This window comes from Somniosus microcephalus, chromosome 11 (assembly GCF_052327205.1).
Source record: "Somniosus microcephalus isolate GS21.2 chromosome 11, FLI_Smic_1.0, whole genome shotgun sequence".
NCBI lineage: Eukaryota > Metazoa > Chordata > Chondrichthyes > Squaliformes > Somniosidae > Somniosus > Somniosus microcephalus.
Genome location: NC_140997.1, coordinates 198,937,090 through 198,963,683, shown reverse-complemented (window position 1 = coordinate 198,963,683; position 26,594 = coordinate 198,937,090). Strand labels below are relative to the sequence as shown.

Genomic DNA, 26,594 nt, shown 5'->3' with positions numbered 1-26,594 from the left:
GAGAAGGGTGGCTTCGCCATGACCAGAACTATGGCCACTTTTTATTTGGGATAAAACCAGCTGGCCTGGGTTCCACCCTCTATCTCCTCCCCCATCCCCTTGTCACTATGTCCTCCCAGACCCCCTTTGTCCGTTCAACCGGGGTCCTTGGCCATCTATTTGCGGTCAGTGAGGTTAGTATGATTGATTACCTTCTCGGCATGCTTATATTTGGGTGGTGCAGAAAGTTTGATTTCTTCAATGTTCACAGCTGGTGCATCCTCCACTGGCTGCCCTGGGGTAAGTTTCTTGCTCTTATTCATCCCAGTTTGGAGTGTTTTAATAATTCCTTCCACTTGATCACTTGGAATGGGTTTGCCATGCCAATTTTCTTTATCCTCAACACCTGAAAATATTTGAAATTTTGAAATACATCCACAAAATCTAAAAGATTTAGGGGCTGAAAACCCACAGGAGGTCAGCAATCCTGGTAGAAGTGCTGTGATACAACATTGAGAATCTCCGCCTCTGACCCTCGAACCACACACTGCACACAGCATTCAGGAGACACACTGCACACAGCATTCAGGAGACACACTGCTCACACAGCATTCAGGAGACACACTGCTCACACAGCATTCAGGATACACACTGCTCACACAGCATTCAGGAGACACACTGCTCACACAGCATTCAGGAGACACACTGCTCACACAGCATTCAGGAGACACACTGCTCACACAGCATTCAGGAGACACACTGCACACACAGCATTCAGGAGACACACTGCACACACAGCATTCAGGAGACACACTGCACACACAGCATTCAGGAGGCACACTGCTCACACAGCAATCAGGAGACACACTGCTCACACAGCATTCAGGAGACACACTGCACACACAGCATTCAGGAGACACACTGCACACACAGCATTCAGGAGACACGCTACTCACACAGCATTCAGGAGACACACTGCACACACAGCATTCAGGAGACACACTGCACACACAGCATTCAGGAGACACTGCACACACAGCATTCAGGAGACACACTGCTCACACAGCATTCAGGAGACACACTGCTCACACAGCATTCAGGAGACACACTGCTCACACAGCATTCAGGAGACACACTGCACACACAGCATTCAGGAGACACACTGCACACACAGCATTCGGGAGACACGCTGCTCACACAGCATTCAGGAGACACACTGCACACACAGCATTCGGGAGACACACTGCTCACACAGCATTCGGGAGACACACTGCTCACACAGCATTCGGGAGACACACTGCTCACACAGCATTCAGGAGACACGCTGCTCACACAGCATTCAGGAGACACAGCTCACACAGCATTCAAGAGACACACTGCTCACACAGCATTCGGGAGACACACTGCTCACACAGCATTCAGGAGACACGCTGCTCACACAGCATTCAGGAGACACACTGCTCACACAGCATTCAGGAGACACACTGCTCACACAGCATTCAGGAGACACACTGCTCACACAGCATTCAGGAGACACACTGCACACACAGCATTCAGGAGACTCACTGCTCACACAGCATTCAGGAGAAACACTGCACACACAGCATTCAGGAGACACACTGCTCACAGCATTCAGGAGACACACTGCTCACACAGCATTCAGGAGACACACTGCACACACAGCATTCAGGAGACACACTGCTCACACAGCATTCGGGAGACACACTGCACACACAGCATTCAGGAGACACACTACACACACAGCATTCAGGAGACACACTGCACACACAGCATTCAGGAGACACACTGCACACACAGCATTCGGGAGACACACTGCTCACACAGCATTCAGGAGACACACTGCTCACACAGCATTCAGGAGACACATTGCTCACACAGCATTCAGGAGACACACTGCACACACAGCATTCAGGAGACACACTGCTCACACAGCATTCAGGAGCCAGGCATGACACACTGCTCACACAGCGCTCAGGAGCCACACATTACACACCACACACACAGCGTTCAGGGGCCACGCATTACACACCACACACACTGCGTTCAGGAGCCACGCATTGCATACCACACACTTCTTCTTCTTAGGCAGCCCCTCGGAACCGAGGATGACTTGCTTCCACATTAAAAATGAGTTCTCAGGTGATTGATGAGTCCAATGCGGGACCTACAGTCTCTGTCACAGGTGGGGCAGACGGTGGTTGAAGGGGCGGGTGCTTGGGTTGACTTGCGCTGCCTGTGCTTGGCTTCCGCTTGCTCCCGGCGAAGAGACTCGAGGTGTTTGGCGCCTTCCCGGATGATTCTCCTCCACTTTGTGCGGTCTTGGGCCTGGGATTCCCAGGTGTCGATGGCGATGTTACACTTTTTCAAGGATGCTTTGAGGGTGTCCTTGAAGCATTTCCTCTGCCCACCCGGGGCTCTCTTACCGTGCCGGAGCTCCGAGTAAAGCGCTTGTTTTGGAAGTCTCGTATCGGGCATGCGGACGATGTGACCCGTCCATCGGAGCTGATCGAGCGTGGTCAAAGCTTTGATGCTGGGGATGTTGGTCTGAGCGAGAACACCGACGTTGGTGCGCCTATCCTGCCAATGGATTTGCAGGATCTTGCAGAGGCAGCGATGGTGATACCTCTCCAGTGCTTTGAGGTGCCTGCTGTACATGGTCCATGTCTCTGAGGCATACAGCAGGGCAGGTATCACTGCTGCTCTGTAGACCATGAGTTTAGTGCCGGGTTTGAGGTCCTGGTCTTCAAACACTCTCTTCCTCAGCCGACTGAAGGCTGCACTGGCACACTGAAGGCGGTGTTGGACTTCGTCATCGACGTCTGCCCTTGTTGACAGTAGGCTCCCGAGGTATGGAAAGTGGTCCACGTTGTCCAAGGCCTTGTCATGGATTTTGATAATCGGGGGGCAGTACTGTGTGGCAGGGGCAGGTTGGTAGAGGACCTTTGCCTTACGGATGTTTAGTGTAAGGCCCATGCTCTTGTACGCTTCGGTGAAGGTGTTGACGATGGTTTGGAGTTCGATCTCCAAGTGAGTGCAGACGCAAGCGTCGTCTGCATACTGTAATTCCTCAACAGAGGCTGGGACGACCTTGGATCTGGACTGGAGGCGACAGAGGTTGAACAGTTTCCTGTTTGTTCTGTAAATTAGCTCCACTCCAGTGGGGAGCTTACTGAGGGTGAGATGGGCATTGCAGCAAGGAAGATCGAGAAGAGCGTTGGTGCGATGACACAGCCTTGTTTGACCCTGGTTCGTACGTGAATTGGGTCTGTGGTGGAACCGTTGGTCAGGATCACGGCTTGCATGTCATCGTGAAGCAGGCGGAGGATGGTGACAAACTTTTGAGGGCAGCCGAATTTGAGGAGGACACTCCATAATCCCTCACGGTTGACAGTGTCGAAGGCCTTTGAGAGATCAAAGAAGGCCATGTACAGCAGTTGGTGCTGTTCCCTGCATTTCTCCTGTAATTGACGTGCGGTGAAGATCATGTCCATTGTGCCCCCGAGTGGGCGGAATCCGCATTGCGACCCTGGGAGGAGCTCTTCGGCCACTGGGAGAAGGCGATTGAGGAGGATTCTTGCGATGACTTTCCCTGTGGCAGACAGCAGGGAAACTCCTCTGTAATTACCGCAATCGAACTTGTCACCTTTCTTGAAGATGGTCACAATTACTGCGTCTCTGAAATCCCCTAGCATGCTCTCCTTCTTCCAGATAAGATAAATGAGTTCATGAATTCGCGCCAGTAGTGCTTCTCCGCCATGCTTTAGTGCCTTGGCGGGGATTCCATCTGCTCCTGAGGCCTTGTTGTTCTTCAGTTGTCGGATGGCCTTTTCAACCTCAGGCCGGGCTGGGGTTGTGCTGAGATGGTGGCGGGTAGCATGCACACCACACACACTGCGTTCAGGAGCCACGCATTACACACCACACACACTGCGTTCAGGAGCCACGCATTACACATCACACACACTGCGTTCAGGAGCCACGCATTACACACCACACACACTGCGTTCAGGAGCCACGCATTACACACCACACACACTGCGTTCAGGAGCCACGCATTACACACCACACACACTGCGTTCAGGAGCCACTCATACACACCACACACACAGCGTTCAGGAGCCAGGCATTACACACCACACACACAGCATTCAGGGGCCACGCATTACACATCACACACAGCATTCAGGGGCCACGCATTACACATCACACACACTGCGTTCAGGGGCCACACATTACACACCACACACACAGTGTTCAGGAGCCAGGCATTACACACCACACACACAGCGTTCAGGAGCCACGCATTACACACCACACACACAGCGTTCAGGAGCCAGGCATTACACACCACACACACAGCGTTCAGGAGCCACGCATTACACACCACACACACAGCGTTCAGGAGCCACGCATTACACACCACACACACTGCGTTCAGGGGCCAGGCATTACACACCACACACACTGCGTTCAGGGGCCAGGCATTACACACCACACACACTGCGTTCAGGGGCCAGGCATTACACACCACACACACTGCGTTCAGGGGCCAGGCATTACACACCACACACACTGCGTTCAGGGGCCACGCATTACACACCACACACACTGCGTTCAGGGGCCAGGCATTACACACCACACACACAGCGTTCAGGGGCCACGCATTACACACACACACAGCATTCGGGAGCCACACATTACACACCACACACACTGCGTTCAGGAGCCAGGCATTACACACCACATACACTGCAGGGGCCACGCATTACACACCACACACACTGCGTTCAGGAATCAGGCATTACACACCACACACACAGCATTCAGGAGCCACGCATTACACACCACACACACAGCGTTCAGGAGCCAGGCATTACACATCACACACAGCGTTCAGGAGCCACGCATTACACACCACACACACTGCGTTCAGGGGCCACGCATTACACACCACACACACAGCATTCAGGGGCCACGCATTACACACCACACACACAGTGTTCAGGGGCCAGGCATTACACACCACACACACAGCGTTCAGGAGCCAGGCATTACACACCACACACACAGCGTTCAGGGGCCAGGCATTACACACCACACACACAGCATTCAGGGGCCACGCATTACACACCACACACACAGCATTCAGGGGCCACGCATTACACACCACACACACAGCGTTCAGGAGCCACGCATTACACACCACACACACAGCGTTCAGGGGCCAGGCATTACACACCACACACACAGCGTTCAGGGGCCACGCATTACACACCACACACACAGCGTTCAGGGGCCAGGCATTACACACCACACACACAGCGTTCAGGGGCCAGGCATTACACACCACACACACTGCGTTCAGGGGCCAGGCATTACACACCACACACACAGCGTTCAGGGGCCAGGCATTACACACCACACACACAGCGTTCAGGGGCCAGGCATTACACACCACACACACAGCGTTCAGGGGCCAGGCATTACACACCACACACACAGCGTTCAGGGGCCAGGCATTACACACCACACACACAGCGTTCAGGGGCCAGGCATTACACACCACACACACAGCGTTCAGGGGCCAGGCATTACACACCACACACACAGCGTTCAGGGGCCAGGCATTACACACCACACACACAGCGTTCAGGGGCCACACATTACACACCACACACACAGCATTAAGGAGCCATGCATTGCACACCACACACATTAGGATATATTTTCTAATCAGTAACACCTGATTTTCAGGAATAATGTGACATTACCAGTCAGAAAATTTGGGGAAGATTCCAACTTTGAAACTCATCCATTTTGCATATCACACATTTCCGTTACCGAGTGGCAGGAAGCTCCAGCCTGAAACAGGCAAAAGCTCGGTCACATTTAATTATGTTGCAATTACCTCATTTTGATGTTACAATGTCATTTACTGCCCATACAAAACTGGCACACAGGATTGTTAGGGACTGAACTGTATACACAGTTTCATTTAAACAGCCAAGTATTAAGGAAAATCCAGTGAACAGTTTTTAACCATTTCTGCAGTTTTTCTTGTTTTTTTTCCTTGTGTGAATTTCAGGAGCCTTTGTGGCTATTGATAAATGGGATTGCTCCGTGGGAATCCCCCTATATCTGGTCTTCCAGGAGAAAAAGGAAGATGGATGAGGGATACCAGGCCAGTCAGGCTGCACTGCACCCATCCACGGATAGCCCCACACCAGAACCTACAGGTACAAGTACACGCACCTTATTAATCAATCAGAGAAGCAGCAGTTGCTGTGGCAGTTGCAATTTATAATCGACATCATGACAGAGTAATGCCACATGCTCCTACTAAACCTGCAGCCAAAACTAATTACAGGCAGGGCATTGCCAGTGGCTGTCTAGAGCATAACTGGTTCGCAATTTTTATATTTCAAGATCATTTCAGGCTGCCTCTAAGAACATTATCGACAATCAGCTATCCATAGATATGCATTACACAGAATTCAGAGCACAGAAACAGGCCATTTGGCCCAACTGGTCTATGCTGGTGTTTATACTCCTCACGATCCTCCTCCCCCTCTACTTCATCTAACTGTATCAACATATCCTTCTATTTCTTTCTCCCTCAAATTCTTATTTAGTTTCCCCTTAAATGCATCTATGCTAGTCGCCTCAACTACTCCATGTGTTAGCAAGTTCCACATTCTAACCACTCTCTGGGAAAAGAAGTTTCTCCTGACTTACATATTGGATTTATTAGTGACTATCTTATATTTATGACCCCTAGTTTCAGACTCCCCCATGTGGAAACATCTTCTCTACATCTACCCTATCAAACCCCATCATAGTTTTAAAGACCTCTATTAGGTCACCTCAGAGAAAAGAGCCCCAGCCTGTTCAGTCTTTCCTGACAGTTATAACCTCTCAGTTCTGGTATCATCCTTGTAAATCTTTTTTTTCATCTTCGCCAGTGCCTCTATATCCTTTTTCTAATATGGAGACCAAAACTGTGCATAGTACTCCAAATGTGGTCTAACCAATCTGTACCCCTAGATCCCTTTGCTCCTCTACCCCATTAGACTATTAAGGAGTATATGGCCTCCTTATTCTTCCTACCAAAATACACCACTTCACACTTATCTACAGGAAACTTTCGATTAACCAGCCCCTAAATAACCGGAACGCTCTATCCACCAGCAAAATTCAGGAGTCGGTTCAGGTAACTTTTTTTACTTTTAGTTACTTTTTTTACTCCATTTGTTGCTGTGCAAGGGTGTAGCTGAAGCTGTTGCTAAGCTAGAGACGCTTGCAACTTGTGCCGATTGTTTTGAAGCTGTTGGCAACAGGGTTTGTTGCTTTGTACGGAGCTCTGAGCTCCGTATCTTTTACTATAGTGTTCGGTTATCCGGGATTGTTGATGAACCGGCACCACGTCGGTCCCATCCGTGCCGGATACCAGAAAGTTTCCTGTATATTGAAATTAATTTGCCATGTAGATATGATGGCTGTGATATTTTAGAATTCCTAAAGATCCAAGGTGTTTCTGATCACACCCATGTGTCCCTGCGTACTCTCTTGCATTATGCCAGTAATTACATGACTAGGAAAGGATTCGACTCTCTCTGTTCAGTTTATTCACAACCAATAGCACCAGATAATGCAAGTCAGTGCTCACTTCCCAGGCAGCGGTCGTGAACCCTTCATTTTAAGGTAGTCCACAGTCTTCCCAATATATGAACATCTTTCTGACTGTTCTTCCCTGGGCTTAAAGCCTATGCAGCTGAGAAGGCCTCTTTTCACTTGTTGCCAGGAGCCATACATCAGTAGCTCAATGGGGACACCCTTTCTGAATTTCCTATCCTGTGGAATTTTATTAGCCTCGACTGAGCACTTTTTTTTTTAACCATTGCATGAAATTTTGACCTCTGCAAAGTGGAATTTGAATCTGAGCCTGTGGCGCTATCAGTTAGTGCTCCAGAACAGTGTCACTTGGCTGCTCCCTTGGCGTGTTTACTATTAACAGTCTTGACCAATGTGCTCAAAAATACAGAAAGCAATTTCTCTGCTTTCCATCAGTGTATCCACTAACTGCTCCAAAACAAATACCCAAGTATAAACACAGTTCCATAAAAAGGGGCAGGTAGTTAGGATACCTTCAATGCCTTTTCCTTTCAGGGTCTTCGCAATAATAACAGTTGGCTTGTCGTTGACCATGCTGGACTGCCAAAAGGCTTTGCAGAGTTCGTCAACACTGTGTCCATCCACCACCTCAGTATTCCAGCTGTACAAGAGTTTAGAATTTATCACTGAACCACAATACTCAACACCAACACCAATTTGAGCAGCAAAATATGCAAGAGACAAACATATAGTAATTTAGTTAGTTTCATTTTATGTAGTATATTTGGAACACAAGACACACAGGATTATTTACAGTATTTGCAGTGGAGGCAACAGTTTAAAAAAACTGACGAAGGAAAATAATTTTAGTGAAAATGTTATTTGGTTGGTTAAAGCAATATGTAACAGACTGTATTCTTTCAGAGGATTTTAATTGTTATAAAGAATACAAATACAAAAAAGAACTTATAATTTTCAGTCTCCTCCACAAAGTCCGTACTCTTGCTACTGATTCCACCCCCACCCAGTCTAAGGTTGAACCAGAGTGCTCACAATCCCGAGCGAAGCTTTTGACCTCATATCCGCTGTCACAAAGACCAGCTACAGGAAACTTTCGGAGGTTAAAAGTCCGGAAAGCTCTATCTACCGGCAAAATTCAGGAGCCGTTTCCTATAAGTTTTTTTTACTTCTCGTTGCTTTTTTTTTCCCCAGTCAGGCTCTGCAAGGTCTGTAGCTAAGCAACAGCTTCAGCTAGAGACGCTTGCAGCTGCAGCCGACTGTTTTGAAGCTGTTGCTAAGCAACAGGGTTTGTTGATTCACACGGAGCTGAAAAGCTCTGTATGTTTTAACATTAGGGCTGGTTTATACGGCAGTTTTGATGGGACGGCACCAACTCGGTCCCGTCAGTGCCGGATACCAGAAAGTTTCCTGTACTTCCAATTTCATAACGTGGCCTACCTCGGCCCATCGGTTGCTAGAACCCTCATCCATGCCTTTGCCACCTCCAGACTCTAATCCAGTGCTCGCCTGACTGGCTTCCCATCCCCCCACTCACTTCGCCCCAACATTGTCTTCAGCCACCTAGGCCCCATGCTCTGGAATTCCCTCCCTAAACCCCTCTGGCTCTCCACCTCCCTATCCTCTTTTAAATCCTCCTCCTTAAAACCCACCACTTTGACCAGGCTTTTGGTCACCTATCCTAACATCTCCTCTTCCAGCTTGGCATCTTTTTAAAATAACTTTGCATGTTTGAAGCACTTTGGGATGTTTATCTATGTTACTGGAGCAATATATATGCAAGTTGTTGTTGTAATAAAGTACAAATCAACAACCGTGGGAATATTGTAAACAAGAAAAACGCTGCTTTAATTTGATGTTACTAAATTCAGCTCGTTTAGACTTCTTTGGAATTAGATGATGCAAGAAGCCAGTATAACAAAAAAACTTACATTTATGAGGTGTCATAAAGAAAGAACTTGCATTTGCATAGTGCCTTTCACGACCTCAGGATGTTCCAAAGAGCTTTACAGCCAATGAAGTAATTTTGACATGTAGTCACTGCTGCAATGTAGGAAATGCAGCAGCCCAATTTGTGCACAGCAAAGTCCAACAAACAGCAATTAAATAAATGACCAGATCATCTGTTTCAGGTGTTGGTTGAGGGATAAACGTTGGCTAGGACTCAGGGAGAACTCTCCTGCTCTTCATTGAATAGTGCCGTAAGATTTTTTAAGTCCAGCGAGAGGGCAGATGGAGCCTCGGACAGTAAAGCACTCCCTCAGTATTGCACTAGTGTCAGCCTGTATTATGTGTTAAAGAAACTAATGTGGGGCTTGAACCTACTACCTTCTGACTCAGAGGCAAGAGTGCTACCACAGAGCCAAGGCAGACACTAACTGCTAAGTTTGTTTTATTTGTGGCAGATATTAGTCATGAGGTTTTATGACTTAATCAGACATTGAGAAGTTCCTGAAATAAGCAATGTTCCAAAAATTAAATGAGGGATAAAGAAATCACAATATCAACTTCATGTACATAGGGCTGATGTGGGAAGAAAACTGAGCTATATGACTGGACAGCTTAAATTTTAAAATCAGAACCCAAAATCTAACTATCCGATTAGGTAACTTAATTTCAAATGGTCCTGTCAGTTTGTTGGAGACTACAACACTGATTCATAAATGGCCAGCATCAGCAATGATGTATCAGACGCTTTATTTTAATGGAATCATACACATTTTAAATTACATCAAATAAACTACTAGCTCAAGTCCCTGCACAGTAAGGGAATTATTTAGAAGCATGTCTAACAATCCATGAAACTGAACATCAGTGTACCTTCATCAAACCATTTTTAATTCAGCTTGTTAAGTCCAGGCCCTTTATTCGAAGCAATAATGAAACCAGAAACATGGCAAATATGTAACAGTTCTACCATATCATGTGATTTCATTTGTTTATTGACCATGAACCTCAAGAGAAAATCAACTAAAGGCAGAACCACGTAAAAAATTGTTAATGTTGCTCTGGATTCTGAATTTTGGAACCCATTAGTGCTTGTAAAAAAAAATTCTATTTAAGATGTTACTTCCTCCCCTAACCTCTAATCTAGGTTCCTATTCAAGTATTAATAGTTTGAAAGGTCAAAGACCATTATGTCTACCCACTTCTCCAGCAGCCATCACTTGAACTTCTGTATTTGAACTTCCAAGTTGCAAACTTACCCAAAAGCTTCGCAACGTTTGCGATAGATTTCAACTTTGTGCTGCAGTGGAGCAGGTTCACTTTGACCCAGGCGGTTCACGTCCAAAATAGCCAATAAATTGCTAAGTTTGTAGAAAGAAGCAAATGCCATTGCTTCCCAGACTGAACCTTCAGACGATTCGCCATCTCCCAATAGGCAGTATACACGGTAACTGGAAGGAACGGGGGGGGGGGGGGGGGGAAAAGAAACATCAATAATGATTTACCTTCGAGTCTGACTCTAGCATTTCTTTCAGCTTTTGCGAAATGGTGAAATAATTTTGTGAAGCGCCACTACAGGCAGTAAAATAAGTTCTTTAATAAATCTGAATTCAAGGTTACTTTTGGCTTTTTGCCCAATCACTGATAAATGGGAGACAAAATTATTTGATCTGTAACATTTACTCCACATCAGTTTTCAGTGTGGTGAAATCAGCCTTGAATTATCCCATTTAAATAAACAGAAACATGAAACTGGTAGTAAACAAAAAGACAAGTTTCCTGATTATTATGCCCAAGTGCTCTTCAATCAGAATTTCCGATTTAGCGACTTTTTAAAACCCGATTTTCTCTCAATAAGTTGAGCACTTGCGCATATATCTTGATGCATGTAATGAAAATAGTTAACCTGATTTTTCCACATAAATGTAAATAAAGACAAACTAGTTGATTATTTGGCATATTGCACTGGTCGAATAACTGTAGAAAAGATCAGGCCAAATGATACATTCTTTGAAATTGAGGTTGGAAAGCTTAGTTAAAATATTCAAGCTGGATACCAATTTTTTTTATTCATTGATGGGATGTGGGCATCGCTGGCTAGGCCTGCATTTAGTGCCCATCCCTAATTGCCCTTGAGAAGATGGTGGTGAGCCGCCTTCTTGAACCGCTGCAGTCCATATGGTGTAGGTACACCCACAATGCTGTTAGGAAGGGAGTTCCAGGATTTTGGCCCAGCGACAGTGAAGGAACGGCGATACAGGTCCAAGTCAGGATGGTGTGTGGCTTGGAGGGGAACTTGTAGGTGGTGATGTTCCCATGCGTCTGCTGCCCTTGTCCTTCTAAGTGGTAGAGGTCGTGGGTTTGGAAGGTGCTGTTGAAGGAGCTTTGGCGAGTTGCTGCAGTGCATCTTGTAGATGGTACACACTGCAGCCACAGTGCGCCGGTGGTGGAGGGAGTGAATGTTGAAGGTGGTGGATGGAGTGCCAATCAAGCGGGCTGCTTTATCCTGAATGGTGTCGAGCTTCTTGAGTGTTGTTGGAGCTGCACTCATCCAGGCAAGTGGAGAGTATGCCATCACACTCCTGACTTGTGCCTTGTAGATGGTGGAAAGGCTTTGGGGAGTCAGGAGGGGAGACACTTGCCGCAGAATTCCCAGCCTCTGGCCTGCTCTTGTAGCCACAGTATTTATATGGCTGGTCCAGTTCAGTTTCTGATCAATGGTAACCCCCAGGATGTTGATAGTGGGGGATTCAGCGATGGTAATGCCATTGAATGTCAAGGGGAGATGGTTAGAGTCTCACTTGTTGGAGATAGTCATTGCCTGGCACTTGTGTGGTGCGAATGTTACTTGCCACTTGTCAGCCCAAGTCTGAATGTTGTCCAGGTCTTGCTGCATATGGACACGGACTGCGTCAGTATCTGACGAGTCTCGAATGGTGCTGAACAGTGTGCAATCATCAGCGAACATCCCCACTTCTGACCTTATGATGGAGGGAAGGTCATTGATGAAACAGCTGAAGATGGTTGGGCCTAGGACACTGCCCTGAGGAACTCCTGCAGTGATGTCATGTGATTGAGATGAATGACCTCCAACAACCACAGCCAACTTCCTTTGTGCTAGGTATGATTCCAACCAATGGAGAGTTTTCCCCTTGATTCCCATTGACTTCAGTTTTGCTAGCGCTCCTTGATGCCACACTCGATCAAATGCTGCCTTAATGTCAAGGGCAGTCACTCTCACCTCACCAAACACACTACCCAATCATCATATAACATTGAATTTCAAATGTTCCAGAAACAAATTTCTAATCCTAACCACTAACACAATATGATGCCAAGGTATGTTGGGAACAATAAGCTTGCACTTTTCAGTAAAACAATTCTTTACAATACTTGATTAAACATTTTCCAGACAATATTTTTCTATTAATTTTGGGATGTAATCTGTGAAAAACATTGCATTTGACTCTTTTTTTTAATTGATCCATTATATTCACCGAAAAGTTTTTGCTACATCACTGTGGCTGTTGTGAAGTTATTTTAATTATTTTGTTGATGTAGAAATTAGGTATTTAATTTATCAGAATAAAATATAGATGTGGTGGTACTTAGTTAACTCTGCTTCGCTTAAATAAATAAAGTATTAAAGTCTGGCTGCAAACAGCAGTCAAATCATAACTTAAAAACAAAAATACTACCGTAGTCCTCAAAAGGCAAAAGTATCTTGCACATGGGTACCTACCCTGAATTAACATGCTGCAAGAGAAAACACGTTTGATTTAAAAATGAAAAGAATGGGGAGTCACTATGACTGAGCATTTTTTTTAAGGAAGGGATTGGATTTCTTGGCTGTTACTCAAGCACAAGTTTACTTCCTGCCCGTATTTTGCTGTGCCAATATCAGGTCCCCACCCACTAACCGAAGCTGGCTAATTTCCAGAAGAATACAACAAAGACAGTCCTGCTGTTATCAATCTGATTTGGTAATATCTACAAACTGACAAAAGACAACTGTTCCTGGCTTTATATCAAAATCCAGGCTTTTAATCAATAACATTCGAAAGTGTTATCAGTGAGACTGTTTCTTTGCACTTATCCATTCAAAATAAATCCTGAGCAACCTAATGTGGCATGCCCTGACCCTCCCTGATGTTCTCAGCAAGCTCAATGATCAGCCTAAGCATTCTGCCCACACCTGGCTACATGCCATCACTTAAGACCTTCCATTTCTTTAACCGCTTTGCAACTTATTACAGTTTCCAGCAGAGTTGAACCTGTATTTACCATCACCTTTATAAAGTGGCACCACATCATGGTCCATATTAAAATGTAATACAACTCAATGGGAGTCATCGTGCATTGAGTGGTCATTCAACCTACACATTCTTTATTATGGCCACTGAACGGGATCTGCATTAGAACAAATAGGACTAAGGATGGGGCAGGAGTAGGAGCTGCTGAGTCAAGTTGGAGTTGGTTTATCCAGATTGGTAGATAATTTGCGCTGCATTAAAACAGAATACAGACAGCAATAGTCAAGGAAATTACACAAAGATATAGTAACAGTGCCAGGATTGAATAACTTACTTTGAAAATTTTGCATTGATTTTGTAAAAGAGGAATTAAACCAGGCAAGATATTTCCTAGAAATATTTATGGGTCTATGCTCTGGTGTATCTGCAGTCTGACAATATTCTTGATAAAGAATCACTTTCACTAATTTAATAGAGAAGTTCTTCCATAATTATTTTTGTGGAAAAGCTTATCAACTAAGGACACATGTTAGACGGTTTATCGCTGTTAGGATAACTATCTTTTGCTTCACATTTCATCTCCAAATTCTGAATATCAAATTACATGAAATTGGAATTTTGTTTTTATTGTATGATTAGAGTACTCTAGGCAGAAAAACTCACATCTCATGTCAGGTTCTTGAAATTTAGAGACTGCTAATCCCGTCTTTGAAAGAAAAAGATGCTTGAAAGGATTGGTGTCACAAGTTTGCATGGACAGCCACCTGGCAGCACCACTCATAAAGGCCCATCCTCAAAGTTTTTAAAAGTGTAAACCAATAATAATTTACTGTTTTCAGACACACAACTGACTTACAAAAAGGGGGGGGGTGAGGTTCTTGAAGGAGGGCTTTCAGTTTTCACTGGGTTACAACCTCTACAGTAATTTTTTCCACATATAATATCCTTCATTTTATATTGGAAAAATGGGCCTGAAACTCAAGTGCATGTTATAAATGAATATGAAAAAAACCCTCAGGTACAGCAAATCTAATAGCAAAACCGTTTATAAATATATTGGCCCTGAAATTAGGATCGGGAGCTTGCCGCGCGTGCAAGCCCCCGATCTGCACTCACCCGGCGCGCCGACATCTGAAGCCCGGGCCTGCTCGCATTTCCTGTCACTGGCCCGGTTCAGATGTCGGCGCGATGTGCTTACCTGATCCAGCGGCGTAGTTAGTGCGATGTGCCGGCTGGGATCAGGTGAGCACTGTGCAGCCAATCAGGGGAGGGGAAACTCATTCATGAGTTTGACAGTAAGAGCTGTCAAACTCATGAAAAGTATGGGCTGCCAAAACACTACTTTAACTTTAAATAAAAAATTTAAAAAAACATCCCACTGATTATATTAACTATAAATAAGTTTTTAAAAATGTTTTAAACAATTAATCAATTTTTTGTAAAAAATAAATTTTTTAAAAAATAGGGTCTAAAACTAAACTTACCATACTGTAAATTCTTTAAAAATAACAAACCTGTGGAAAAAAACATTCTACATTGTACTAAAAGCCCACTTACCTGTAAAACTAAATACTTACATCTGGTTTTTCCACGCATAAAGACCGGAGGCCTTTACACTCGGGCAACTGTGGAAAAAAAAAAGGAATTTCACTGCGCACGCGCTGCCTGTGCAGTCGCGCACGTACTGCCTCTTAACCCCTTGGGTCAGAGGACAGGAAATGCCGGTTTTCAGCGCATGCGCTGTGCATGCTGAAAACCGGCAATTCCTCCGGGCACACGTGTGAGTACCCTGTCCTTACTCACGCGTTGTACCCGGAATTACTGGGCCATTAAGAGAAAGAGAGTGGAAAGAGGAATGTGGGCAATTAAAGACAGATGCAGCTGAGAATATTACTGGATAATAAGGAAATGGCAGATGTAGTGTATGTACCCGTCTACCTTTAAGAGAACTATTGTATGTAACCGTTCACCTTTAAGAGAACTATTTTAGGTGTGGCACTACTTTGTTTGGCTTCTGTATACTGTAATACCGACGGTGACCACACCAGTATATAAGTGTTGTGTCAGGATTTATTGGGCAGATTCGCCCTGACCTTCGAATAGTAAAGTCCTGTTTTAAGTTACTCTGGTAGTCTGTGTATTAATTAACTAAACAACCCACAGACTTTACAGTGGCGACGAGTCCGATCGTACCCTGCGGCAACAATACTTCCGAAGCAGTTAGCGAGCGTCGAGAAGAGGCAACCGCCCTCGTCATTCTGCTGGGAGAAAACTCGAGTCTGCAGAGCTGGAAAGGAGGAAGAATTCAGAGACAAAGACTTCCATCAGCAACAGGCACTGACTGTCCCTTCTGCCACGGTGAGGAGTGAGCCGATCAGCACGAGAAGCAAGCCGGCCACGGTGACTGTGAGTAAGGGAAAAGTAAAAAGAATAACCGGAGGATAAGGGCGGTGCACTCGACCACGGTCGAGGGGGAAAGGAGCCGGACAGAAGTCGGGCCCAGAGGCGCTGAGACTGGGGCAGCGTGGAGCAAGGAAGCCGCGGTACAGACAGGCTGGGGGACGCAACGGCGTCGTGAGACAGCTAGACCGCGACCGGCGAAAAAGGCCGGGCAGCGACCGAAGCCACGAAGCGCTGCGACCGGGAACGTAGGCGCGGGAAGAGATAAACTCAGCCGCAGCCGGGGAGGGAAGCACCGGACTGCGAGAGGGCTGGGAGGCGCGATTGGGAGCCGAGCGAGCGGGAGAGGCAGAGCCGACCAAGGGAGACTGAGCGAGAGCCAGTCCAGCGGCTGAAACTGTTCTCCGTCAACGGGGTGTACCCAGCGCCGGTAGAGCCGAGCGAGCGGGAGAGAGACAGAGCCCGAGCAAGGGAGACTGAGCGAGAGACAGTCCAGCGGCTGAAACTGTTCTCCGTCAATGGGGTGTACCCAGCGCCGGTAGAGCCGAGCGAGCGGGAGAGAGACAGAGCCCGAGCAAGGGGAACTGAGCGAGAGCCAGCCCAGCGGCTGAAACTGTTCGCCGTCAACGGGGTGTACCCAGCGCCGGTTGCCCTGCCGAGAAAAGGGAAAGCACTGAAGCCGACGCGCAGGCTGTGAACCTGAAAGCCAGTGGCCGTCACCCGTGGGGAAAGTGTACCCCTCCCGCCAGGGAAGAAACGCGGGAAGCCGCCATTAGGCGGGGAAGAAGACAGAAGCGGGAAACCGCCATTGAAGTGGGCAGGGAGAGAAGATAAGCGCGGGAAACCGCCATTTTCGCGGGAACCGCCATCTTGAAAAAAAAAAAAAAAAATTTTTTAAAGAAATAATTCGTGGTGTTTATCAGGAAGAGAGGAAGATGCCTAAGCGTGGTAACATCAACGATTTTAATTCCGAGGTAGAAGACTGGGCCACGTATGTGAAATGCATTGAGATCTATTGTGAGGCCAATAAAATAGAAGAAGATGACAAAGCTATAACCTTGCTAAACTCGATGGGCGCGAAGACATACGGGCTCTTCAAGCATCTACTATCACCAGCTAAACCGGCGGATCAGACTTTCGATGATATTGTGGCTGTTCTGAAGGATCACTTGAACCCCACACCGTTGATGTTGGCGGAACGATTCAAATTCTATGCGAGAACGCAACGGAAAGACGAAAGCAACGCAGAATACTTGGTCGAACTGCGTAGACTAGCGAAATACTGCCAGTTTGGAGGGAATCTGACAGAGGCATTGCGAGACAAGTTCGTGTGCGGATTGGCAAAGGAAGGAACGCAAAAGCGACTACTCGAAGAGAACGACCTTACACTTGACAGGGCTGTCCTTATTGCAGCATCGCACGAAGCCGCAGCGAAGGGAACTGCGGAAATGCAGCTAAAGACAACGGCACTCAGTGTGGATCAAATTACCTCGACAACAACAAAATGTTATCGTTGTGGGAAGACAACACACGACCAGAACCAATGCTGGTTTAAGAACCAGGAATGTAGGAAATGTGGCAAACTGGGTCACATAGCTAAGGTATGCCGGTCAGGGAAGAAGACCAACAACCAAAGGACCAACAACCAAAGGAAGCCATCACAGGAAAAGTACAACAAGGTACACAAGGTGGCTGAGAAGAGTTCAGACGAACAGAATTCGGACTCAGACCCAAATGGCCAGGAGCTGGGTAGTCTGAGAATTCACAATGTGAGTAAGGAAGCTGACCTACAAACTATCTGGGTCATGCTAAAAATAGCTGGAGTCCAAGTGAAAATGGAGTTGGACACTGGATCAGCTCTATCAGTCATAAATCGAAGGGATTACCACCAGCTATTCTCACATATACCCTTAAGAGATACCAAGTTCGTATTGCAGACATACACGGGGCATAAAGTATACCCCATGGGAAAGATAAGAGTCAAGGTGAGAGATAGGGGTAAAGAACACCCAAGAATGAACTTATACGTACTACCTGAGGGAGGACCACCACTTCTAGGACGGGAGTGGATCAAGAAAATAGACATGGAATGGCACTATCTAAAAGCCATAACGAGTGAGGACTCGGTGCAGACAATCAGCTCAGATTCTGAATCGGATGACGATAAGACCAACCCAAATGTGAAAGACAAGGCTAAAATGGACTTGCCGACTAAGGTTGGAAAAACGAAGGCATGCAGAAAGGCTTATGCTCCAGAGAAGAACAAAGTTTCAGAACAGATCTCCACCGAACAACGACAACATAGTTTGACAGAGAATTCTGAGTCTGTTCAGTTTAAGGACATATCCATGACGGAAGAACACCGAGCTCGGACTCAACTTTATTTCAAAGTACGACAACAATTAGAACAATAGAGTTACCGTCTCGTACAAGAGATGAAAACAATGAAAAAGTTCTATGACACCGAATGGGAGAATCTGGAAAGACAACAGAAGCAGCTAGCTCAAGCAGAGAGCGACCATAGAGCCATCGTGACCAATCACCGATCACATCTCCCTTATGATGTTCAGGAGTTAGAATATTTGCAGAAAGAAGCAAATGAAGAGGAATCTTCAGGAAGCCAGGATTTTATTCCAGTTCTTCTCTACGACTCCTTACAAGCAGAGTTTGAGAAGTTGAAGGAACAGTATGAGCAGGCCCAGGCTACAATCCTGGAGGGGGTTAACTCGGCAACCTCCGAAAAGCTAGTTTCAGTGGAAGCTTATGAGCAACTAAAGGTTGAACATGAGGAAGAAGTCCAAAGGCTGCAGGAAATTCTTGATGAGCTCAAGGCCAAGACAGACTCATCGGTAGAAGTTCCATCCATAGATGAGAAATTAGAGGTGAAAGACATGGCAGAACATGAAAGTCAAGATGTCCAAGAACTCATAAAAATATTGAAGGAAACCCAAGACAAATATGAGGCGGCAATGACCGAGGTTCAACAACTTGAAGAACAGATTCAACTGGGAATTCTTTCAGTGAAAGAAAAGGCAACTGTAAGAAACACAGAGACTGTAAGAATGGCCCCTGAACATGAGCTAGAGAGCATCAAGGCGCAACTTCTCCGAGCGCTTAAAGCCAAAGTACAAGAGGAAAAAAAGGTGAAAGCATTGGAGGAAAAGGTGGATGAAATGGAGAAGACTCTGATCCACAGGGTCCCCGTGGAAGAGTTAACGGTCAGCCAACTCCTTCGTATGCTGAGAGACAAGACTCTTGCAATGGGAACCATTTGAACACGAGCTTCAATCTTCAAAGGGAAGGGGTTCGGAGCTCTCAAAAGTTTGGGGAATAGTTGAGGTTGCAACACAGATTTTACGGGGCTGCCGAAAGTACGCTGAATCACGTCAATGTGAACTACAGAATGTTGAAACAGCTGCTCCAGTAGAAGGATTGAATAGCCCGATCAATCAATCCCCGATGGAAGGGGAAGTATTGGAATCACAAATGAGGTCATTAGTGAAGGATTGGCAGGAAACCCAGGAAGAGCGGGATGAATATGAACGCATGAAGAAGTCTCTTCAGGAAAGATGTCTAGGGAGGGAACAACAGTCGGCTAACGTCCAGTTGGGTAAGGAAGAAGTAGCAGGCCCTCTCGCTAGACTAGCTCAGGACGACACCGAATATTACCATGACCTGTTGAGTGACACGGAATATTACGATGACTTGGTCTGCCCAGCTTGTGATGAAAACTCCCAAAGTGCAGAAATCAGGATGAAGCACTTAAAGTCTAAGGAACATAGGGAGATGGTGGCGCTACAGCTGGCAGCAGATAAGGGAGCCCCGAGAGTCTCCAAGAAGCAGAAAAGAAAAAGACGAAGCAGAAGACGATAACCATCTAAATCATTATCACTTCTATCAGATCATGCACGTGGGCCCTACGAAGGGGGCCAAATCAGTTGGAAAGTAGTGTAAGCGGACAAAATACCAACAGTAAAAAGAAACCTAAAAATAAGTCAAGGGGATGAACTTCGTGAATTTAATACAAGTTTAAAAATGGCAATGGAGAAAATAATGGGACTTAAGATAGGCAAATCTACAGGACCTGATGGTCTTGACTCGAGTATTAAAAGAAATTGGTGATGAAATTGCAGATGCGTCAGTCATAATTTTCCACAGCACTCGAGAGTCAGGAATTGTGCCTTTGATTGGAAAATTACATATTGTCACTCAATTGTTTAAGAATGGAGGGAGGGAGAAACCAGTTAATTACAGACCTATCAGTCTAACATCAGAGACAGAGGGCTGGATTTTCCGGGGGGTCAGCAGACGCAATTGGTGGCGGGTCAGGTGGGAAAATGTTTTCCCCTAGCGGGTCGGGATCCCGCTGTCAATCCGCCACCACGCCCCTTTATCAAATGTCGGGTCTGTCAGCGTTGAGCAAACCCGACATGCAGCGGCGGGGGGAGGCAATTAAAATCATTAGTGGTTTGTTTACAGCCAATCAATGGTTTCTTCCACAGATTTTTGAATTTGAATGGTCGCCCACCGGTTTCCCCACTGTGCCTAGACCTCGTCTGTGGAGCTGAGGTGCGAGGTCAGTGGCCATTGAATCAGCTGATGAGCTGACAGCTTCAAATGTCAAGTCAAAGCTCCCAGTTGATTGAGAAATATTCCCTTAAACACTAGCTACTCTAAACTGCATTTCCACTACAGATTCAGAATGCTGCAAGTCTTTACACAAGTCTCCATCCAGTCTGACCTCATTACCTCTCCCACCATTGACAGATGGCTTCTGTCATCTCTACTTCACCTGCCATCTATTACATCAGCATAGGTGCCCATGAAACTCTCTCACCTTGGTCCTCAGAATCCCACCACGATCAGCCCCTACACCAGCATCACCAGGTACACCAGCAGCACAAACAACACCAACCTTTTCCGCAATCAACTGTTGCAGCACAAGACACAGGGCATCAGCACCCGAGCACAATGCTGCCCGGGACACCAGGGATGGCCTCACCATGGCCAGATTTACTTCACTTGATGCTGTACACCCTAGCTGCCACATGATGCGCCAGGTTGGCACCACCCCACACCAACACCATAAAGCATCCCTACAATGCCCAAGCCATTCCTTTCACACTCATCACCATTGCGGGGTGTACCGTTATGCTTCACCATTCATTGCAACTCACTAAGCCACTTTCAAAGGTGCACACAAATCTGTCCAAGAACACAAAGTGTTCAAAATAAAGGTTTCAATGTTTGACACCACATTAACAGAAACTTTACAAGAACATAAGACACCCAGTGCCTACTCTTGTGTGTTGTTAGTTGGTATGATTGCACTAGGATGAGGGTGAGCTCGTGAGATGGGGATATGATAATGTAGATAGAGAGGGATGAGTGGAGGTGCAAGGTAAGTTGGTGGAAGGATGTGCAGGAGTAGCATAGGGAAGGCAGAGTGATGGGGATGTGATGAGAGGCACAGCAGGATGGGGTTGAGTTGGCTTTGTACTAACGTTTCGTGATCTACTGAGATCATTGAAACGTTTGCAGCACTGCACCCAGGTCCTCCTGACCACATCCCTGCTTGTGCCCTCCTCTGCAATGTGCAAGCAGGCTGTGTTGATCTCCTGGGGAGGTCTCTTCCACCCATGGGAAGGGAAGAGGACCTCCCTGCGTCCTGTGACTCCCTCCATAGGCATATGGAGGGAGTCATGGGAGAGCCTGGGTGCAGCCCTGCATCTCTGCAGTATTTGCAGCACCTCAATGCTGTAGAACACTGACAGCACAAATGTCAAAAGAAAATTGGCCATGGTCCCTTTAAGCAAATTGGCCGATGATGCATCATCAAATGACGTTACCAGACCCACTTCCTCTAATTAGCCGGCAAACGTGCTGGGCGGGCTTAACAAGCCCAATCAGGGGAAAATCATTTCAGAGGCCGGGATGAAGCCAGCAGCGGGGTCGAGACCCACTACCGACGTCACCCACCATGGACTTGCCGAGTTTCGTAAAATCCAGCCCAGAGTGACTGAGGACTTGGACAATTATGAGCTGATCAGACAGTCAGCATAGATTTGTGAAGGATGTCTGACTAATCTAGTTGAATTTTTTTTGAGGTCACTCACATGGTGATAGGGAAGTGGCTATGAATGTTGTCTATCTGGACTTCTGATAAGGTTCCACACAAGAGAGTATTAGCAAAATTAGAGAGTTGTATATCAAAGTTTGCAGATGACATTAAGTTCTGAGGCACAGTAAGTTGTGTAAATGGGAGTAGGACAGGAATAACTTGCATTTATATTGTGCCCTTAACGAATTAAAACGTCCCAAAGCGCTTCACAGGAGCATTTTCAGACAAAAATTGACACCGAACCAAAAGGAGATATTAGGACAGATGGCCAAAAGCTTGGTAAAAGTGGTAGGTTTTAAGGAGTGTCTTAAAGGCGGAGAGGCGCAGCGGTTGAGGGAGGGAATTTCAGAGCTTAGAGCCTTAACAGCTTGAGGCACAGGCACCAATGGGGGCAGGAACCTAGAGTTCTCAGAGGGTTGTAGGGTTGGACGTTACAAAGGGACCGAGACTAAGTAAGTGGGCAAAACTATGGCAAATGGCGTTCAGTGTGAGGTCATCCACTTTGGATCGGAGAATGCTAAATTAGAATGGCCCAGAAATTCGGGTCTCCACGGGTGAGTACGCACGGGGTACTCACCCGTAGGCCCGATGGAAGTGCCAGTTTCCTGCATGCACTGCGCATGCGTGGGAAACCGGCACTTCCGTTCCTCTGAACCAAGAGGTTCAGAGGTCGAACGCGTGCACGGGGGAGGCTGCGCATGCGCATCAAACTTAGTGTTTTTTTTTTTTAAACAGGTTTCTCTGGGAACGTAAGCCTGCAGAATTTAGAAATGTAAAAAGCAGGCGTATGGCCTGCTTTTTACAAGGTAAGTGGTGAATTAATTAAAATTAAAACATTTTTTCCACAGGTTTATTATTTTTAAATACTTTAAAGGTAAGTTTATTTTTAGCCCCATTAGAATATAAAATTATTTTTTTCAAAAATTTAAATTATTGTTTAAAATAGTTATTTCATGTAATTTATAGTTTATTTAAAAAATGTGATTTTTAAAAACATTTATTTGAAGGTTTAGTGCTATTTTGGGGTCGTGGTATTTATAAGTCTTGACAGCACTTCCTGTCAGACTTATGAATGGAGCATTCCCTGCTCCGATTGGCTGCCCATGGCCCACATCGAACTAACCGCGCCCCTGGGATACGCAAGCACTGCGCGCCGGCAGCTGGACCAGGCCCCGGATCGGAATTCCACGGGAGCCCACAGCTCAACAGCCGGCGCAGTAGGTAAGTGCAGATCGGGGGCTTGCACCCGCGGGAAGCCCCCGACCCGAATTTCTGGGCCAATATTTTCTTAATGGTGAGAGACTATGAGCTGTGGAGGAGCAAAGGGAATTAGGTGTCCATGTACACAAATCACTAAAAACTTGTGCACAGGCACAGAAAGTAATCAAAAAGGCTAGTGGAATGTTGGGTTTCTTCTCAAGGAGGTTGGAATACAACAATGAAGTGATGGTTCAGTTGTACAGAGCCTTGGTAGGACCCCATCTGGAGAACTGAATTCAGTTTTGGGCATCAGACCTCAGGAAAGATATAGTGGCCTTGAAGCGGGTACAGCACATGTTTACCAGAATGATACCAGGGTTTAAAGGTTTATATTATGCAGACAGGTTGCATAAACGTTGTTTGTATTCAAGTTTAGAAGTTTGAGGGGTGATCTAATCGAGGCGTTTAAAATGATAAAGCGATTCGACAGGGTTAATAGAAAGAAACTATTTCCTCTGGTAGGGGAATCCAAAACAAGAGGGAATAAGCTTAAAATTAGAGCTTGGCCACACAGAAGTGGAATCAGGAAGCACTTTTTCCACACAAAGGGTAGTGGAAACCTGGAACTCTCCCTACAAAAAGGCTGTGGATGCTGGATCAACTGAAGTTTTCAAGACTGAGTTTTTTGTCAGGTAAGGGTATCAAGGAATATAGATCAAATGCGGGTAATTGGAGTTGAGGTTAGGATCAGCCACAATCTAATAGAATGGCTGAACAAGCTCAAGTGGCTGAACGTCCTACTCCTTTTATTTTTCAAAAATAGGAACAGATCAGCCTTGTGGATTAATGATCTAATGGCAGCTATAAATTAGGATAAAGAATTAGAGGAAACTTTGTGCTATCCGGCACCGATGGGACCGAGCTGTTGCCGTCCCATCAAAACTGCCGGACAAACCAGCGCTAATGTTGAAACATACGGAGATTTTGAGCTCCGTATCTGGCAACAAACCCTGTTGCTTCAACAGCTTCTAAACAGTCGGCCGTACCTTGCAAGCGTCTCTGTAGCTTAGCAACAGCGAGACCTTGCAGAGCCTGACTGGTGAAAAAAAAGCAACGAAAAGAAAAAAAAAATAACGAAACGGCTCCTGATTTTTGCCGGTGGCTCGAGCATTCCGGACAGTTAACCTCCGGATAAACCAAAGTTTCCTGTATAAGCTAAAGATTTATGTAAAGACTGTGAAGATTTAAACACCTTAACATTTCTCATTTAAAAAACAAACTACAATACAAACAGCAGATAATGGCTAGTTTTTTGAGAGCTAATGATAAAAATGGTCACCTGGCTTTATCAAAGTATTTCCCGGTATAAGCCATCCCAGCAGCAGCTCCCAGACCCTGCCCCAAGGATCCAGTAGCAACATCAACAAAAGCTAGTTTCTGAAAAGACATGAGGCAAAATGTGAGATGGAAACAGATATTACAGAAAGCAATACCAGGAAAGAAGCAGAGCCAAACAGATATAAATATTTATCTTCCCTCAAAGAAGGTTTCAATAATCGAGAGGTCTGCAGTTCCTGTTACTTTTTGTTTCCTAAAACCAGGTTGAAATAGGCTCCAGAGCAGCGCCCACCAGTGACACCTGTTGCAGAGTCTGGGGAAATTAAGAGACATTCTCTGCTCCTATTCCCCAAAACAAAGCTACGGGCCATTCAATTCAGTTATTCAGATTTAATTTCCATCAGAAATTCTTTCAAAAGTACATGAATGTGATATTTCCTTGAGACTCACTGGAACAGGGTGCCCTTCAAGGATGGAACCCATTTTTCTCAGCGTCAGCAACTGATCCATATTCAGGTAACCAACTTCTGCCCAGACGGCATATAGTATTGGAGCTGCATGACCCTGAAACCAAGAAAATACAGTTTCAAAACACACTCCTTAAAACTGCAGCTTGCACTTTTTAGAGTAACTCTGTCATAGGTAAGGTGATCAGTTTCTTTATGCCCAGCTGTGCGATAACGCTGACATCAGAAAATGCACAAAACACATGAACACAGAAATTCCTGAAGGCTTGCTCCACCGCCAGACTTCCAGCTGCCAGTCTGCACCAGCCTCGGCTCGATCTCCAAATCCAGCCGAAAGGAATATTTGCATATTTGGCTGCCCCCACTAGTTTCAGCTCTCCTTGGGCATGCGGCCTGTTGAGGGGAAGGGCGTGAAGAGGGTATGCCAGAAATTTCAGAGCAGCATCTTGCCACTCCATCAAGGAAGCAGGCTGTTTCGCCTGAAGATTATTTTTTAAAATAGATGATCAATTTTATAGTAGCCGCTTTCCTAAAGACAACCGATTGCTCTGATGGGCCCCACTTCTGCCAGGGTGCAATCTGGCACCCTGGAACACGATGGAGTTCCGCCTCCATTGTGTGGAGACCAATGGAGGAGGAACTGGTAGGTGATGTCATCCCACCAGTCCCATCTACTCTTCTGACATCAACATGGTGGGGGGGGGGGGGGGGGAGACACAAGAAGCACCTGCCACATTTTATCATCAAGTGAAAAAGGGAGCGGACACCCAGCGGAATGGGGCCCCGCTCCAAATTCCAGCCCCTCTCCTGAGTTATGCTGTAGAAACGCCCAGGAATTTTGGGTCCATAGACTTTTTAAGGTTATGATGTAACTGTATTAAGAGTAAAGAGGAACTGATAAAGCAATGGTTAGGCTACAGTTAGAATACATTGTGCAGCCATATGCACTATATTATACACAGGACATTACAGTCATAGAGAATGTACAGCATAGATTCACCACAATGACAGTAGGGATAATAAACTACAGTTATGAGAAGAGACTTTATTAGGACTATTTGCACTGGAGAAGGTTAAGAAGAGATTTAATAAAGACTTTTAAAATTATGCAGGGTTTCTGATAGGGAGAATAGGGAAAGACAATTTATTCTGGTTGGGGAGTCAATGACAAGGGGTGTTTAATTTAAAATTATTATAAAAGAGAGTGAGGAGAGCAGTTAGGAGAAATGTATTTATACG

General features: G+C 45.9%; 1 protein-coding gene across 1 annotated transcript in view; it reads right to left on the bottom strand.

The window, feature by feature from the left end:
- The window catches only part of LOC147111111 (transketolase-like), a 70,613-nt gene that overhangs the window by 37,486 nt on the left and 6,533 nt on the right, over positions 1-26,594 (bottom strand). The window contains exons 3-7 of the mRNA XM_086001669.1: positions 25,339-25,452; positions 24,890-24,987; positions 10,836-11,027; positions 8,145-8,272; positions 192-385 (exon numbers count right to left, since the gene is read on the bottom strand). Coding sequence (XP_085857795.1) covers positions 192-385; positions 8,145-8,272; positions 10,836-11,027; positions 24,890-24,987; positions 25,339-25,452 — 726 coding nt within the window. The remainder of the gene's footprint in view (positions 1-191; positions 386-8,144; positions 8,273-10,835; positions 11,028-24,889; positions 24,988-25,338; positions 25,453-26,594) is intronic.